Here is an 18,631-nt window from a genome sequence, read left to right as displayed (position 1 = left end):
TTCTAATTGCCATTTTGCAAGAATTGCTCCATTATAGACCACTGTGAATTTTCCATTTCAATTAAAAGAAACTTTCTGTAAGCATTCTTAATCAGACTTAAATCTTTCCATCTTATGCAGCTTTTTTAATGCAAAAGCATCTTTCATTCTTAATATATAAATCACTCTTGAATAGCATAACAGAGCTCCAAATATTAAACACATGCAAACTTGTCTACATGATGTTAGAGATCACACAACACAATCTTGTAATGAAAATACTTTATTGATTTAACTTTTAGAATGCAATCTTTTTGAAATAATATATTAGTCTTTCCCTCTTGTGACACCTCAGCATGGTGGTAGAATGAATAAAGTGCTTGTGATGACCCTTAACAGGAAGATATCCCTGGAAAACTGCCATGACTGTTACAGTCAGAAAAACAATATTTAACTTGTCTTTTTGCAGTACAATCAACAGATCACACATTGGAATCAACATAACTCTGGGGAACCCACTGTCTTTAGGCACAGAGAAATGCCCATCACCTCTAAGAGTGGAACTTTATGGCACTACACTTCAAAATGGATACAAATAGAAATACAGGAAGTGCAATAACTCATCTGAAGAACTCTCATTCATTGAAGGCAACACCTAGGAAAATGGCTGTCCCCGGTAACAAAATACAAATTACTTTTAACACGCATGCTAAATGTTACATTTCTGACACTACAGAAATACTATTTTTTTTTTGACAACTTAAACAGGTCAAGTTTAATGCAGTACGTTTTCAAATAGATGAAATACCAGCTAATAGGATAAACAGGGACAGAACCCTGCACAGGAATATCCCTTACATTTCTGTCAACAGCTAGCACAAAACAACCAGCTATTCATTATTCATACAGCAGAAGAGTTGATGGAATGTGTCAAAGATTCGATTACAGTAATATTCAAGAGAAGTAAACACAATTGTTCAGTATAAACAAAACGAATAACTAAAGATGTTAAAGAACACAAAGGCTTTTGTGAAATGTCAGACATGTTTCTCTTTCAAAACTGCCTCAGACAATTGGGCAGCATTTCAGTGCAGGCATTTCAAAAACATTCAACTTATTAAAAAAAACAACAACAAAAAAACACGAATATACACACATAAACACACAACACGGTTACTGGTGCGCATATTGAACTTGCATGGTCCACTACTGATTTCTTATTTTTACAAGAGCTAATTTCATACAAATGTAAAGTGATGCAGCTATATTGCAGTAATTTTGTCCATTGAAATACTAAGACCCGTTTCAGTCACCAGGACTCTTGGGAAGGGACAAGATGATCCACACTGTTCACCGAACAGTAACACAATATCCACAAGCAAATAATTTTATTTGTTTATATCTTAGATCAAGTTCTTCTCAAAGGTCGCCATTATGTCACTCTGCATGGTCATGTCAATGATTCCTGACATCTGTGGGGAAAAGGAGAACATTGAAAAGCACTTGATACGTTTTATAATTATATACAATTATTTAAATGTTAATAAATTACAATATTACGTGTAAAAAAATTACATAGTAAAAACTATTGTGAAGTATTTTACATTTAATTTTTAACTACTGTATAGTGTGTAACCAGCGGTGTATGAGGTACATACAGCCTCCCTCCTGCGGCGCTCCTGCTCTCTTTTGCGAGCCATCTCTCGTTCTCGGTCCACAGAATTCTGCTGAAGAGTGCAGGGCTCAGGGTCTTTGGGTGTATCCAAGATAGCCATCAAAGGCAGTTCTGATAACTCCACTTCTGGCTTTGAAGGCTGGCAGTCCAGCTTGGTCTTTTGCTGCTGCATCAGACTATAAATCATTAAAGGGCACACTGTCAGCAAGTTTACTTGGAACATGTGAATATTATATGACTAGTCACACTGTGGGCATGGGGATCAGAGTGTAGGGAGAAATTAAAATCACACCAGACAGCAGTAAGATTGGAATGCACTTCTAGCAAATACTACTGCAATACTATAAGTGAAACCACTACAAGTGGTGGCAGGGCATCTCCCCTACGGACCGATGTGGTTTAAATCATTGTTTCTTAGCCTTTTCCTAACATACACACAAAACATAATTAATACTTAATTCAACATGGCAGTCCAAGTCATTGTCCAAATAAATTCAGAAGTTCATGACAATACTAGGTCTATTAGGAATGTATGGAGTCTGATGTGGAAGAAATTGACTGGCCTGCAAAAGGCCAAAACAGAACCTCATTGAACATCTTTGGGATGAATTGGATGCCGAATGCGAGCCAGGATCCATTAGAAAACATCAGTATCTGACCTCACTGATGCTTGTGTGTCTGAATGGAAGCAAATTCATGTGGCTATATTCCAACATCAAGTGGAAAGCCTTTCTAAAAGTGTGGAATATGTTTTTGTGCTCAACAAACATAAATTAATGTTCATGTTCAGGTCAGGGCCGGCGCTAGCTGTAGGCAGACGAATTGCCAATGGCCTCAGCATAGCCATGGGGCCTCCAAAAGACATTTGAATTTGGCAGTCAGTAGTCTGTAACAAAAAATTAGACCTAAAAAATAAAATAAAAAAACATTTACTTTTAGGTCAGGCACCAGTCTGCCCAGGGCAGTTAATTGTGTCAACAATTAAGTACAACTGATGTTTACATTACTGTTCTAACAGAATACATATTGTTGCCTGCAACATTAATTTCACCTAGGGCCTCTTAATGTCTAGAACAGGCCCTGGTTCAGCCTTCAACAAACATTTTGTTGCATATAGTTGTGTACCGTTAGCTGCTGCCTGTGTAGCATATTTTATTTCAGTCACACATGAGATTTCTTTTTGGTAGGAACACTGGCTTAAACCATGTCCACACTAATCCGTTTAAGTTTTCAGCTTCCTAACATCATTGTTTTCCAAAGTATGAGGATATTGAAAGCGTTTTCGAAAGTTTTCGGAGGAGGAAAACACAGCTCTAGTGTGAATGAGATGCTTAAACATAGCAAAATTAATGCGGTTTCAAGGGCTGCCCCCTAATAGTCAACCAAACGTAAGTTGATGAGAAGAGTTTTGGTCTACCAAGCTTTAATTGGTTAGTTAGTCACAGAAAATAAATAAAATAAAACACTCCACAGGACATGATGAACTCTAGTATTACACTGCTGATTAGCACTAGGTGATACAATGGAATAATATTTGTTAAGCAGGTTTAAGGTTAATCCTACACAATAAAGCTTGATTTCAAACGTTGAACTTTATTTTTTATTTATTTTAACTAAAATTAAAGTGAAACTGGAAAAATATTAAGTGCAATAAAAAATTTGTGTTGTTCAACTTATTGAAAGATGGCTTTAAAACAGTCGTGAGGGGCAACATCTCTTTGGAAACTAACCTACTTCATCTGTGCATTCTCTACCGGTCGGAATTTCGCTGTCCAGGAAAATATATGTGAGAATAAATTCAATTTGTTCCCTCCTTCACGATTGATATATAGCAATATACAATTACATCAGCAACCCCTGGTCTGAGGGTTTAGTGAATATTCTTGCTTTAATGATTTTGCATTGAAAATGTAATTAATTTATTTAAAACATGAAAAAGTTAAAATCAAAAATACATTTCTAAATTCAAATAGCACTCCAAACGAAATGAAAAAGGCATTAAAATCACAATGTGATAAAAAAAAAAAATTATTCAGAAGACAGCAACAAAGAATGAGTGAGAAATTTTTACATGTGTGTGTTCCACGACACTGCACACCTCCGAACAAACAGCATGTCCTACATACACATAGACAGCTTTTTTGTCATCTGTTCTTAATAATATAATAAAGTGTGTTTCTTCAAGCACGTGTCTGTCTCTCTACGGGAGACAATATAAATTTTATAATAATAGCCTAATAATAATAATTTAATACATTGGAAAATGAGCCACATATCATCTTGACATCATCAAAGGCATCAGCTATTGGCGATCACTCTGACCATCAGAGATCATCATCTGTTGGCACAATCCTAATGTACATTTCTCTCTATAAATTGCGCTTGTAAAATGTATATTTTAAAGGCTCATTATTAAGGTTTTATATTTCTCTGTAATGTAGAACAATGTTAGTAATGTTACTAATAACATTCTCTCTCAGCCGTGGAACTCAAAACATTTTCTGATGCTCCCCAAGATGTATACAAGTAATTCAATTAATATCATAAACGTGTGCCGACTAGTCGACTAATGGCTTAAGCATGTCCTACATACAGATAGACAGCTTTTATTGTCATCTGTTCAGGAGTTATAAAAACCTTTTTTTTTTTATATTATACAATATGAACTCAAAGACTTGTTCACCCTCTTAAGAGTTCTGCGGTGAAGTAACGTAGATCGCTAATAAGCATTGCGTAAAGGCATCTCAACACCATTATTGCAGGATAAACTATTATTTTTTCCTTTTATGGTTGTTATCATGACAAGTATATAAAAATTCAACAAGATGTCATAACACAATTTTATGAACAGTGTTGCTTTTAGAATAAGCTTCCTTTCATACCTGCTTTTGTCTGTGCAACTCTTTTCTCGGCCAACCTCCAACTGGAGTTTACGAGCTCGCTCTCGTTCCTCTTTCTCCATGGCAACCTTACGGAACTGCTGAAAACTCTCCTTGGATGACTTAATGGTGCAAGTATTTTGAGTAGCCATCTTACCCAGACACGTCCAGGAGTCTGCATTCTTCAGGACAAAATCCTGAAACGCACACATGCACAGGTTATCTGAGATAACACTTAAGATCAAGTGTTCTTGTGGATGAATGCATGTATCCAGGTAAATAATTTGTACCTTTTTAGGCATGCTGAATTTGGCATCTTGAATGGACTTGCATAGTTCACTGCCATCGTGTTTCGCTCCTATAAAATGTGAATAAGAACTCAGAAACCATTCAGAAAAGAAAGAGAAAAAGGACTCTGAAAAAGAAATGCTGACCAGATATTTTGTGCAGCTGAAAGGAGGGCTCTTCCAGTGTTTCTAGGCAGCCCTGCTCATCCTTCATATTAGTTAATGGACTCTCCTGCAGAGGTGACAACATTCTACAATGCTGCAGAGAGACAGAGAGAGACACTCAAACTGTGTACAAACTGGTTCTTCCACGACAATACACGTTTAGCAGAAGAGAATCACCTCAAATTGAGAGCTGGAGGTAGGCAGTGATCCTATGACAGGCATGACTGCAGGAGGTGAGGTCAGTGGTGATAGAAGAGGAGGAACACCTGAGAGATTGTGGGGGAGAGATGAGAGATTGATTTTACCTTGAACCACAACCTAAGTTGTTACAACTTGTAAAACATGTACTTGTACATGCAGTGCTGCTAGGCAGTGAAAGCAATGACATGCAGCAGATGAAAAAATAATAATAAAGCAATTCTGATTGTTAATTTACAGAATACACTTGTCGTCAAAATCACCAGTCAAGACACATGCGATGCTAAACCACAAAGGAAGGGAAAGGTTGCAGGTTGTGACATACAATTATTAGAGTAGACTACCCTGAGGCTGGCAGGGGACGCAAGCAAGTGGCGGAGATTGGCGGGCAACATTATTAACATCAGAACAACCTCTTACCTTCCTGTTCAGACTTATGTGGAGGCTTCTCAGCAACAGCAAGTGAGGGGGAGCCAAGCTGAAAATCCTGTGGGTCAGGGATATGAGGGGCATGTGGAGGATTGAGCGAGGGACTAAGGGAGAATGGTTGGTCTACCGGGGGTGAAACAGGAGGGTGTGGAATGATTGCCAAAGGGGAGCATTCGGGTGGAGATGTTTTGTGATCCTTACAAGGGGTGTTGGAAGAGTTGAGTAAAGGGCAGTGGGCCTGGTCTGGAGGTAGGTCGAGTGGAAAGGGAGCAGTCCGGGTTTTACAAAGTAGGGGGGCAGCTTTGCCATTAGGTCTTGATGGCTGAGGCGGCAGCCGGTTGTGTAACGCTGTCGTGGAAGGAGGGTAGGAGGATGGACAGAAAGGTAACTGATAAATCAAAGCTTTCGAGATCTATCTAGTCTTCAAATTCATTAACACGGCTGTTAGATAAGGCATAAAATCCAATTAAAAAGATTTTAATTTCATTATAAAAAGGTAATTTCAGTGTTCTTTTGAACAGCATAATTGGGCCACACAGCGAAAGAAAACACACTAATGTAAATAGTAGTATGAACAATGGCACCAAGCCTGACCTGGGATTGCTGTAATGGCATCCTCTGTGAGCTGCTTGGCTTGTAATGCAAACAGGTCTTTGGAGTCTGTCTCTGAGACTGGATGAGACTGGCATGTCACGTCAAGTGAAGGGTCCTTTACACCAACTGCAGCTGGCTGCTGCAATGCCTGTTTTGGAAGGACAACAATGGGCAATACTTCACTCAGGGAATATCTGGCACTACATGAAGTGAAATGCACCATGTGGCCTCAAAGTTGAATGAGTGAGTCTAGGCCATTTAATGTTTGTTTTATCTATTATAGGGTTGTGTGCTTTTACCTTGTTTTTAATTTTGTTGGCATGGCCAGGGGCTTTGCTTTGCTTCCTCTTAATTTTCTTTTCTGCAAGACAATGCACACCGTTGTAATTTCACTTCAGTCATGACTGCGGGAAAGGCCAACCTTATCCCATGAGGTTAGCTTAACTGACAAAAAGTGTACACAATAGAAGTGTTAAGTGCCACCCTTTAAGTATAGCACCCAAACCCCTTTCTTCCTTTAAAACAAAGATTTACTGACTGCAACTTCAGATTCATTATAGTAAAAAATTTGTCAAATGTACACACCATTACAAAAATGTTTAGCAAATTATGTACAAGGACAAAAACAATGTGGGATGACTGAAAAGAAACAAAACTAATATAAAAGAAGTACACCAGTGGTCTATGAATATTTTTTATTTATAATTCTGGGTGTCAAACACCAATGTCAGTGGGTAAGCTTTACACCTGCTTAGGCAAATAAGTTTGCACACATTTACAAATAATGCAATGGATTTAAAGCCGGACAGATGGTTGCCTCTTAATGACAGCTTTTAGTCTTACCTCTAATGTTACTAAGCCCACTATAGTTTACAATTTATTAAGTATCTCACATACAACATAACAATGTATGCTTTACAATCTATTGTAGAGGATTGTTACATATGCATCTCTGCATAACCTATCACACAAGTACAAAAAGTAAAACTGCAGAAGTAATGTAACAGGAAAACCACATAGTAATGAATGAGTGTAGCAGTTTAAAACAAAGACCAACCGTGACTCTTGGCAGGGATAAAAGTACATAGCATAAACAGTGCTATTTCCCAATGAAGAGAGACTCAGTTATTTACATCATGAATTATTCATGTAAGCCTTAACCACAAGAGTGAGTACTTCTGTCTTAGGGTATATATATATATATATATATAACCCTAGATGAAACAAACATCAAGAGCCGGCTACAGCACAACATAAATAAGTGATTGTGATAAAAAAGAACAAAATATCAAACATAAATAACAGCACCCAACAAAAACTAGAAAAAATAAAAAAAAATTAAAAATTAAAAAAGAGAACTGAGTGTTTTACTTCTTTGGAAACAAAAGTGCACGTGTGTGTGTGTTTAGTAACAAGCAGTGAAAAAACACAGAGTAAAACAAAACAAACAACAAAACAACTTAGACCAATTTTTCAAAAGTTCAAAATGCAAATACAATTTAACGGCATAACGTTTCAAGAATTTGGTTGTCCAGTAGCTGGGGACTCTGATCTGAGAGACCGTGAGCGAGTAAAGGGGTTGTAAGTAGGTGTGAAGAAGCTAACCTGAATCAGAGTCACAGCTATCAGAAGATCTAGTGTCACTACTACTGCTGTCAGAGCTGGACGAGCTGCTGCTGTCACTCAAGCACGTTGGATGAGTCATGTCTTTAAACTCGTCCTCTTCTTTAACTGCACCACAGAGATAAAACAAGAGAAACATGTAGGATTATTCTGCACTGATATATGACTATAGTTTAAATAACCGATTAGATGTTACATGCTCATTTGTTAATAAAAATAAAAAAAACACTTACTCTTGGCCTTTTTATTGGACATTGGTTCACCAGACATGTTTTGTAGTTCTTTCTCCATTTCCTTGTTTTTAGATTTCTTTTGTGGCTTTTTTCCTGAAAGAATAACCAATAACCCATACATTACAGCTACAAGTTTTCCTCAATTTACATATAATTCATGAATTCCTGAAGTATGTAACGTTTTCTGTGTTAAATGACTTTCTCCTATCCCATTTTAATATGCACAAACAGCCATAAGTCAACCATTCATAGATTAACCCTTTAAGCTTGGATGAGCCCACGAGAAATTTTTTTTAAAAATATTAACATCTACAATCTTGACCAACACAAAATAGGTATAATTTTACAGCTTAGCTCTACTATACAATGCATGTAGGCATTAGGACCAAAACTGAACAAGTGCTTTGAAATTTGCACACAAATCAGCATTCTGAAGTGTTCCGTTTTGATAATTTATGAATAATTTTGGACTGTACATATTATTGTAACTGGTAAAAACATCAAGCTCATCTAATAGCCATGTGTCATATGTTGTTGGAAAGCTCTCAGAGTAAAATACAACAAGCAGACTTGTTTTCCTCATACTTGTCTGTTACTTGCTATATTTTTGTCTATGTCTTTGACATGAATGTTGCATGTTAACAGATAATGCTTATTTACCGCGGTTTAGCTTATAACTTTACAAAAAAATAAACAGAACATAAAATATCACATACCATTACTTACAGGATAAGAATATCTTTAATATGAGTCCACACACAAAGTAATCAGATGCATAAGTTCATTAGATAACCCACACAAAGTACAATGTGCACACAGCATCTGGCATCTTGCTATCTGGCTAAAAACACTTTCGCTTTCCTGGATCAGATGACGGCATCGGAAATGTTGTAGCTTCATCGAAAGCAGAACCAATCGGATTGGGTTCAGATCACTCAAACCAGTGGTGATAGTCCTCCATATTTGGGCAGAGAATCATGTGATCAATCACCGTAATTACATATGGCCTCCAGAAGTTGGCGCCAAGTACATGACAAAGACTCAATGATGACTTTAACGGCACAGAATTAAACATTCTATGAAGTCTCATTACTAAAATCATGTCTGCATGCTATGCAAACCTTCAGTCATTGTTGTGTTTGCATGTGTAATTAGTTCTTATGTACAATTATTATGTTTTATTTGTTTAGAGGCTTTTGGACACAACGATATTATTTTTGGAATGCTATAACTTTTGATTGCTTTGTTGTATCAACAACATTTTCAGTTAAAGGTGACATGATTATGAGGAAAATAAGTTTTTCAGAGCCACCTCATTTACACCCCTGAGGTATATACAAATCAGAAAAATACATTTCTGGCTCAGGTTTTTTGTGTGCTTGCGTGCATGTTTTTTTCCCCCAGCAGTTTCTTAGGCTGATAGTCTCATTACATTTTCATAGAAATCTGAAAACACTTCACCCACCTTGTTATTTTTGTAGAGTTATAAGCCTTTAATTTTGGGTATGCCACTGAAACCAGAAATATTTAAAAACACCAGCGCTTAAACGGTTAATCTTCTTGAAAACTGTAAACACAGTCTCTATGGTGTTATGAAAATTTTCTGTTTTGAGCGACTCTTCAAGAGGGTCACTGTTTATTCAATCAATAGCAGAAGGTGTGCGTATTCAGAAACCGTTTTTGAAAACAACGGCTGTTTCTCAATTTCCATTCTTTTTGTTCTTACGTTCTTGTGGACTTGCTTGACATCATTATCACCCACTTCCAAAATAAGAAAATAGTAAAAGGCGTTCTCCTTATGTGCTGAGAATCTACATAAAATCGCAGCACATTTCAAAACTTGCATAGATGCGTTTTATGTCCTCAAGTATTCAGAGTTCACTCTTTCAAGGTAGTCAGACAAGACCGAGAACGTATTCTTTGCATTAAGAAACACCCATCGTTTATTTTTGCAATTCCATTTGGTGGCACATAAATCACATACTTCAGCTGTAATTAGCATCAGATTAAAATAATATTCCATGTTTTCAAGCATTGCTAATCTACACAATAGTTCTCAACCATAGTTGCTGATAACAGTGTCTTCAAGTTGAATAGTGGGACTCAACAACAAATTTATAACTGGCCCAATTTTGGACTGTAAGCATTCTTCTAACAATTTCTAGCTCTCATTTTAACCAATACAAATTTTTTGAAGAGATTTATAACCAAGTAATTTCAAGTCAAATAATTTTTATTTGTATAGTGCTTTTCACAACACCCATTTCATAAAGCATACATTTCTGTAAAGCTGCTAACAGAAAAAGCTGTAATATAGTAATGTCTTCAAGTCATTATAGAGTGATTTATACACGCACACACCAACTGTTTTGTAATTGTGCCTTAAAATAAATAGAAAATTATATTTATATTTAGACCTCCAGAGAGCAAGCTTAAGGCGACTGTTGCAAGGAACACAAATCTACTTAATTGAGAATAACCAGGCTAACTGTAGGGGCCAGTTCCCCTCTGGCTACACAGCATGAATATAATGCCAATATTTATGCAAGTCAAGATTTAAAATTGTGTTAGGGGGTAAATGTTTAAACAAAAAGATTTTGTATTAACTGTAAGATTAATAATTAAAGTCTTAGAATTTACATTCTAAATTAAATGCTGAAGTGCAAAAAGATGTAATGATTGACATTAAAGATGATCAGAGCACGTGAGTGATATCAAGAGAACAGCATGTATTAAGTTAAAAGTCCCTCGACAGGTTGAAGTCCTCACACCTGCATACAAATCTTCAGAATCAACAGAAGCATGCAGCGTGGACAAACTATTCGCACAACCACAGCTCATCACAAGTCGCTGATAGCAAGCCACTGATAAGTTTAAGCAGTGCTGCAGTAGAGGATAGTGCAAGAAAACACATCTACTTTCCATTGGTCATGCTGTGCAATTGAGCAGATGACTGTCCACAGTTTCTTGCATTATTAGTTGCTTTTTACACCTACTTGGTGTCAGGGCATTAAGCATAGTCATGCGCTTTTCCTCCGGGCAAGTAAATTGGTCATTCAATTGTCCGAGTAAAAACAAAAGGGACATTTCAGTTACAAAGTTGTCTAAGTTTATGTTGTATAATTTTAATAAAATTATGACTGATGGCAAACCTAATATTGTACCTATGCAATCAGCTCAATTCTCTGAGACAAAAATTTAAACTGCACTGGGTAGCGGAGGAGGCTATTGTATGACAATTATTTTATGTCACGTATGGTAGTCAAATAAAGCCTCCATCGCCACCATTAATAGCAGGGATGCTTATAGTTATATGGAATGAGAGCAATTTTTTCATCATGTTATTGCACCAAGATCTTGCAATAACATGATGAAAAGACCATGTACAATAAAGGCTATACATTAAATCGCAACACCAAAATTTCAGTAGTCGTTAGTAAAATTTGACAATTCTCAATACCAGCACCAATACCACAACAAATAATAACACAAATTTGTTAATTATGGAAGAATGATTTCAGGTTTTATGTAATTATTCAAGACTAGTAAACAGTCAGAAATAAAATACTGAAAAACAGCATTGAACAGAAAGAGATTAAAAATAATAATAATAAAATTTAAAAATTTAAAAAGTACAAATTAATAAAATTCTGTGTTTTTTAAAAAAACAGCTTTAAAAAGTTTTTAAGGAAACATTCAGAATGAACTGCAACAAAAACTACTACTGGTCTTCATTGTATGATTATAATATATTAAAACTTTTTAAAGTTACTCAAGTTACACAGTCATGAGCAGTGAGTGTTTTCTCCATTTCTTGTTATTGTTATTTGATTAATATGACACGTCACTAGACAGCAGCAGGTATTAGCTTACATTTACACTTTCAAGTCTGACATACGAATAAAAATCTGCTTTTTTTCTCTGCCGTTTACGTTCACTTTAGACATCACTTCCTGTAGTTTTTTAAATGTATTTGACTGTTCAGGCGCACATTAGTGCAAGCATTCTCAGTACACAGGTGCATGTTCAGCACACACACATATACGCTGCCTGTCAATCAAACAGAGCGCAGCTGTTACTAGATCGCTAGCGAATTATAGAATGTATGAAAATATGACATTTCTAATAAAGTAAAACAGGCCAAGGCTATCAAAAATATAGCAGGTTATTTTTTTATTGATGTTTTAATCAGTCTGCTTATCCGGTCAAGCATTAATGTTGAGCCCTGGGTGTAAATAAATAGTCAACCTGGTATAGGCTACACAGTCCTCAACACATACACACAAGACTGTGACTCTCAAATACATAATTAAGGAGTGCACTAATTAACTTTAAAATCCACCCACATGAGAAGACGACTCCAGTCATATCAGTAACCTTATAAAATATCAGTATACAATTTTTTTTCATTCTGCTTTGAGATGGTCTGTCTATCTGTCTTTCTGGCAATCTACCTATCCATTTACTTTTATTGGAGAGGGTATGGCACAGTGACTAAAAAAGGAAAATGGCAGTTCATGTCAAACAGGTTGCAGACTCCTGCAGTTCATGTCAGACAACACGCAGGTGTAAATTGACGGGTCCTTAAACAAGCCCTCATAATAAATCTCCAACTGATTGACAAATTCACTTGTGTAATGGATTGCTGTGAACTGTATGACTTATGATCAATAATATGGTAGTAAACAATACATTGTATTCTAAAGCCACTTTTTGAATGGTCTTATCAATGATTAACTCTCCTGCCACAAGAAAGTAATGCATTTTAATTATCTGAATATTTTTTATTTATATAATTTTTTAATATTTAAAAGATAACTATGTATAATTATATATATTGATATAAATATGTATAATCATTATATATTGAATTATTGTTATATAAAGGGGCTTTCTCAGCAAATATTTGTATATGCGATTAATTAATCGGGACACCATGTAATTCATTCGATTAAAAAAAAAATGTATCGATTGACAGCCCTAGTTTAAAGGCTTTGCAATGAAAACATCATAATGTACATAAGGGTGATTGATTTTTCGGACTTAAAAATTTGATCGTTTAAGTTTATCAACAGTCAAATAATCAATTTCTGCACAGTTCAGTAATCATGACATTAGAGAGAAAAAAGACTGTCTACACGGTCATCCACCACTAGAGGGCACACTACCATTTGCATGCGACGTCCTGTCAGACCTTAGTCATGCAAGCTAGCGCCATTTTTTATTTTTAATGGGAATGACAACGAGGCTGTGAGGGATAGACACGGTCTCTTTAACGCTGTACTTCAGTTTAAAGTGTTTTTGGATCGTTGCACTGGAAATACTTTTATAAAATAACTGTCCAAGAACATTCAATATACAAACTCCAGAAAACATGAGCTGTGGATAATCAGATGTGATCTAGCAGCTTTATACCATTTGTGCCATTGAAGAGATGGTAAGTCTGTCCCTCACAACCTTGTTGTCATTTCCATTAAAAATCATAGATGGTGCTAGCGTGAATAAGGTCTATTGGACCATTTTCACAGACAGTGATAAATCTACAAATCTTTCGAAGATAAAAATTTTCAATTATTAAGCATACAATTATAACATTACACCTTGTAGTATATTAACGCTGAATTAATTTTTAAAAAACAAGTTACTGCAGCTACAATGAGGTTTCTAATACAGCTGCTATTATCTATTATCCTAAATAACGTTTAATATTTCAATTTATACCACGGGTGTGTTGAATGCTTGATTCTGATTGGTTGATGCACGTTCTAAGGTGTGCAATTATTTTTCTGATTGGTTGATGCATGTTCTAACGTGTATTTTTCAAGGAAACGTACGGCTAATGCAGAGTTTACGCTACATGATTTCAAGCCTGATTTTCGTTCGCTGACAGTTTTGTGGTGATCGCCGACAATGCATTTGTTTTCGTATCACTTCTCGCATGTACTCTGTTGGGAAACATAATTTGGAGTCCAGGCAGAGCTGTCGGGGATTCGTCAACAGTGAAATATCTTGTAATGTGTTCACCCATGTCGGCGATTCCTTGTGTAATTTGAAAACGCTACGACTTATATGACAAGACAGACAGTTGTGTAATATGAATAGTACCACGATCCGACATCTTTGAAAGTTGTGCAGTATGTAGGAGGCATTAGTAGTTCCAGGTCTTGACCACATAACTGTTCCATATCACGCCGCCACACACTTGTGGCCAAAACATACTCTTGAGAGAAAAACAGTGTCGTCATGTCAGCACACTCCTACATCTCAGTAGGGATGAAAAAAGTTGTTAAGGTTTATAACAGGAATACACCAATTTTGAAGCAGTTACTTTTGACGTGAGCGGCAACAAAAAAAAAAGTTAAATCGCATCAGTAATCTCTCTCAATTTCTCGCTTTCGATCCGTCAAATGCGAACTCTCACACACATGCACAAACGCACTAACTCGTTCCTCCAGTAAGTCCTCGAGTAAATCAGCGAAAGCATCCATTGCTAGTTCTAACGTGACTTTTTCGAATTAGCAACGATGGCTCCGAATGTATTAAAGCAAGATGCAGACTCTGTGGCGGAATAAAGTAGTTCCACTCAGAAAACCGGAAAATGTTTTGAGATAAAACACTTATATCTCCTTATATCTTTTATCTCCATATTTAAAAATCCTCTTTCAAACACTCAGTTAGTTTACACTCAGTTTTAAGTGCCGTTGCAGGAACTCGGCAAACTACAGCACATGTAAAAAAAAATTTAACTGGAAACTAGCGGGCCGCAGTATTTCAAAATGGAAGTATGTCATGAGGCTTAGTGCAAGTAGTCCATTGCGTCCACCCGCATTCATTTTCTATAAGTCGTCACAGACGATTGTCTCATTGTCATAGCAACAGTTTGCAATTGTCAAATTTTTAGGGGTGTAACGGTTCAAATTTTTCACTGTTCAATTTGGTATTTGCTAGGTTCAGATAAAAAAAAAAGAAAAAATACTGTATTTGGTAACCACCACTTCAACAGGTTTGCCCTTAATAAAAATCATGACATATATATATAATATATGTATGCAACATATACATATATATATATTCAAAAGCTGTACATCACTTCAGAAGGAACCTTACTATTAATAGGGATACGAGAAGGATCCAGGATGTCGCAGCGAGTGTTTTAAACATACGCTGATATCCCACATCTTCATCAACGGAGTATGGCAACATAACTACATGGCAATGAACACCACAAGCGTTTACATAATTGTTTCATGCATGTCTGTAATAACACTGAGTGCCAGCTGAGTGGGTGTGCAGTTTCGGCTCATCAGCGGCTCCATGTGCGCAGTCCGCTAACTTTCTCCAGGAGACATTGGTGTACGCGATTAATCATATATTTTTGTATTACCAGTATACGGCACTCGAGTCGAGCAAGGTCTACAAACAGTGCTTGTTTTGTAAACTTTTTTGACCATCACTATTGTAATTGAGTGCAAAAATACAATGTTCCCAAACAGGAGACTTGAATAATGCAGGAAGCTTCTCTATCAGTGTTTTCAATACTTGCCATTTTAAACCACACACAACGCTTGCAGAAAAGTGGTGTCATCAAGTTGACCCACTTGAAGCACAGGCAGAGCATATCCATCTGCAGATTCAGGTGCATTAGTGGTGGTTGTAACTACATGTCTATTTAATTCTTTGTTTTCTTCTCCAAACCTTGTGCTCCTGATGTATCATTAAACTTGAGGTGAACAGTGGTGCCAATGCTTACGAACCATGGGTGGCAAACCGTATGGTCCGTTTTTGTTTTAAAGAGAACCATTACAACCCCACAAATTCTGAGTTTGTTGGAAAATCATACCAGACTGCTCAAACATTCCCAGACCTGAATGTAAAACAGGCGATACATATTGGATAATTTGTTTTGTTATTTCTGTTAATGAAAATGGAAAATCAGCACAATCATCCAAGTAGCAGGCTACCGGCTACAAGTTTGTTTACTAGTGGCATCTGCCAACTCTTCGTGTTTTTCATTGCTTTGTGCATCACACAAAGCTAAAAAATTCCTCGAAAAGGCCAAGACGAACTATAGTGTGTGAAAATGAATAATAGCAGTAGTTCAGAGTAAAAGTACCTAAAACTTTAGTTCCTGTAGTGGGAAAGTGCCTTATGGCACAGATGAAATGCAAGTGCAAAGCAGGCTTTTAGTACTAAACAATTAACAATTAAGATATAAAATGCATCTCAGATTTAAGAGATGTTAGTATTACTCACGGTCTGTTTCTTTTGGTTTCTTCCGAAGGCAACTAATGACGTAGCACTCAAGAGCTCGAAGTGTTGAAGGTTTGAGCATCTCAAAGTCGATCTCAATCTCCTCAGGGTCTGTGTCCCTAAGCAGGGGCTCTCTTGCCTTGATGATGTGCACTACTTTGCCAAGTTTATCTCCAGGGAGCTTGTTAATGTCCAGACTCAGTCGCCGTTTCTCCTCATAAGGCATGGGCAAAGCATTCATCTCTTCCTCAGAGTCATATGCTCTGCTCTCCTTGTTCCGTCTGAGGACAGAGGTGTGATTTTGATTTCTCAAGAATGTGTATTATTAAACGGCAACAGTTTATTTCCAGGTGGGAATGGCCAGGGACTTCTTTATACAATGTTTAGGCCAAATTACAATATAGTGATTTTTGTTTTGCTTCAAGAACTGTGATCCACTGCGAGTGCCTTTTGAGTAAGCAGGAAAGACTCAAGTTTCATTTAAAGCTTATTGCTGTAAAGCTTTTCTGAATTAGAATACAAAATGGTAACAAGACAATTTAACACACACACACACACACACACACACATTACCCTGATGACTTGCTGCTGTTGGACCTCCTCTGTATTTTTGATGATTTCTTCATTTCTTCACCTTTTCGCTTGGACTCCCTCTCCTTCTTCTTCTTGGACTTCTCTTTCTTCTTTGGTTTCAGAAGGGGTGTTTGAGTCAGTAACTGCAGCTGCTCTCGCACTGCTTTCAGCTGGTGAGTAAAGGGAAAAGTGGAATTACATTAGGAGTACACAAAAAAAACTTGAAAAGTTGACAGGAGTTGGGTTGTCACAATACCTTAATGTTTTGTGGTACCATAATAGATAAACTATCATGGTACCTCAATGCTGTTTGAATAACAGGTAGAATGATGTAGCTAATCAGTTGTATTCGCTCTTTACGGTTTCATACTCTTATTATTTTTATTGTATTAAATATTTTACAAAAATAATTTATTCACATTCATTCAGCAACAGAAGATAGTCTGGTTAAACCCTTTCACAGAAAACTGAAGACAATGCGACATTCCATTTGCACCATTTTTAATTGTCGGTCCATGTACAAATGCATCAGATGGAGGTCTTTGGCCGCTGCATCTTTTACGCTCTTTTCTGCGCATGCACCATAAGCAATTAGTTTGAAAATGGGGTGTCAAGTTAGTTAAATTAAAAAATATTCACAAGATCCCCATTTTCTGTTGTGTTCCGTTGCATCTATCATTTCTTGATAGAAAAACAAAAAAAAAAACACTTACTACAGTACAGTACATGGTAAAACCGTGGAAAATTTTCATAAGCGCTGATTTATAAACAATTCTCATTACAAATCAGGGGAAATGTTTGAACAATTCTGGAACTCTTCACACTGGAACACGCGGCGCAATCAAAATATTTAAATCACAGCACTTGCATAATCACTAAGCCATATAGCGATTTCAATTTTATTTAGATTATTTAGCAATACTTGAGCATTTTATAATTTGCATGGCTGAATTTTGTCTTCCTCCTATCTGAGTGACCATGAATGATGGAGTATTTGAAATATATGCGATCACGCCCATGTGATTGTCGACTCCACAGAGGATTAAGTTAACTCAATTCAATATTTCAACTTTCCACATCCACCCCAAACCGTTAACCTTAAGGAGCTAGAAGTACAGTGACTAATGTACTGTCCTCACTTAAGAAATAAGACGGCGGGAGTGGAAGGGGGATCATGTGGGATTTTGTGTTGCTGTCAATTTGCAGTGTCTTTTTAATGATAGGCACATTTGTCAATCAAACCCGATTGCTAATTGGGGAATGAACCCAGCGCTATGATTGGTCGAACTCTTCTTTTGCTGTTGCTTGGTTTAAGTAATGTGCGTACACAGAGGCGTCACCAGGTTTGTGTAGTTTAGAGTGACAAATCGTACCAGCCACGCAAAATGCGTACAGGTTGGCAGGTCTGTATAGGCTATATGACTGTCAGGAATTCAAGCCACACAAGTTGCAGTTAGTGAAATTAAGTGTGAGAGCGTTTATTGAGATTCACAGGATTTACACATAAATGGTACAGGTGATATCATACAGAAGAGAAGCTTCAAACTGAAGAGGTAACAGGCAAAACAACAGGGTAAATACTAAACAGATATCGACGAAAATCAAGAGCAAATACAGACAGGTAAATAAACACTGTGAGTCCTTTGTATGAGACTTGACAGTGAAGTGCAATGAAGGGGAGTTATTTCAGTGATGAGTGAGTGAAAGTGCAAGTGAATTAGAAATTGGGTGATGAAGAGCGGAGCG

At 36.8% G+C, this 18,631-nt stretch overlaps 1 protein-coding gene across 3 annotated transcripts in view; it reads right to left on the bottom strand.

Annotated features, from left to right (window-relative positions):
* Nucleotides 1-260: 260 nt before the first annotated feature.
* The window catches only part of brdt (bromodomain, testis-specific), a 36,368-nt gene continuing 17,997 nt past the window's right edge, over nt 261-18,631 (bottom strand). For 2 of the 3 annotated variants that reach the window (XM_052130251.1, XM_052130252.1), the window contains exons 9-21: nt 16,886-17,055; nt 16,316-16,593; nt 8,063-8,155; nt 7,812-7,937; nt 6,506-6,567; nt 6,207-6,354; nt 5,604-5,960; nt 5,163-5,251; nt 4,968-5,079; nt 4,824-4,891; nt 4,537-4,730; nt 1,638-1,830; nt 261-1,451 (exon numbers count right to left, since the gene is read on the bottom strand). In XM_052130251.1, coding sequence (XP_051986211.1) covers nt 1,383-1,451; nt 1,638-1,830; nt 4,537-4,730; nt 4,824-4,891; nt 4,968-5,079; nt 5,163-5,251; nt 5,604-5,960; nt 6,207-6,354; nt 6,506-6,567; nt 7,812-7,937; nt 8,063-8,155; nt 16,316-16,593; nt 16,886-17,055 — 1,959 coding nt within the window. In that variant the 3' untranslated portion in view covers nt 261-1,382. The remainder of the gene's footprint in view (nt 1,452-1,637; nt 1,831-4,536; nt 4,731-4,823; nt 4,892-4,967; nt 5,080-5,162; nt 5,252-5,603; nt 5,961-6,206; nt 6,355-6,505; nt 6,568-7,811; nt 7,938-8,062; nt 8,156-16,315; nt 16,594-16,885; nt 17,056-18,631) is intronic. The other variant, XM_052130253.1, reaches the window with a different exon arrangement.

The sequence above is a fragment of the Xyrauchen texanus genome, chromosome 7 (assembly GCF_025860055.1).
Source record: "Xyrauchen texanus isolate HMW12.3.18 chromosome 7, RBS_HiC_50CHRs, whole genome shotgun sequence".
Lineage (NCBI taxonomy): Eukaryota > Metazoa > Chordata > Actinopteri > Cypriniformes > Catostomidae > Xyrauchen > Xyrauchen texanus.
Note: the sequence above shows the minus strand (reverse complement) of the source record. Positions and strands in the feature narration are given on the sequence as shown.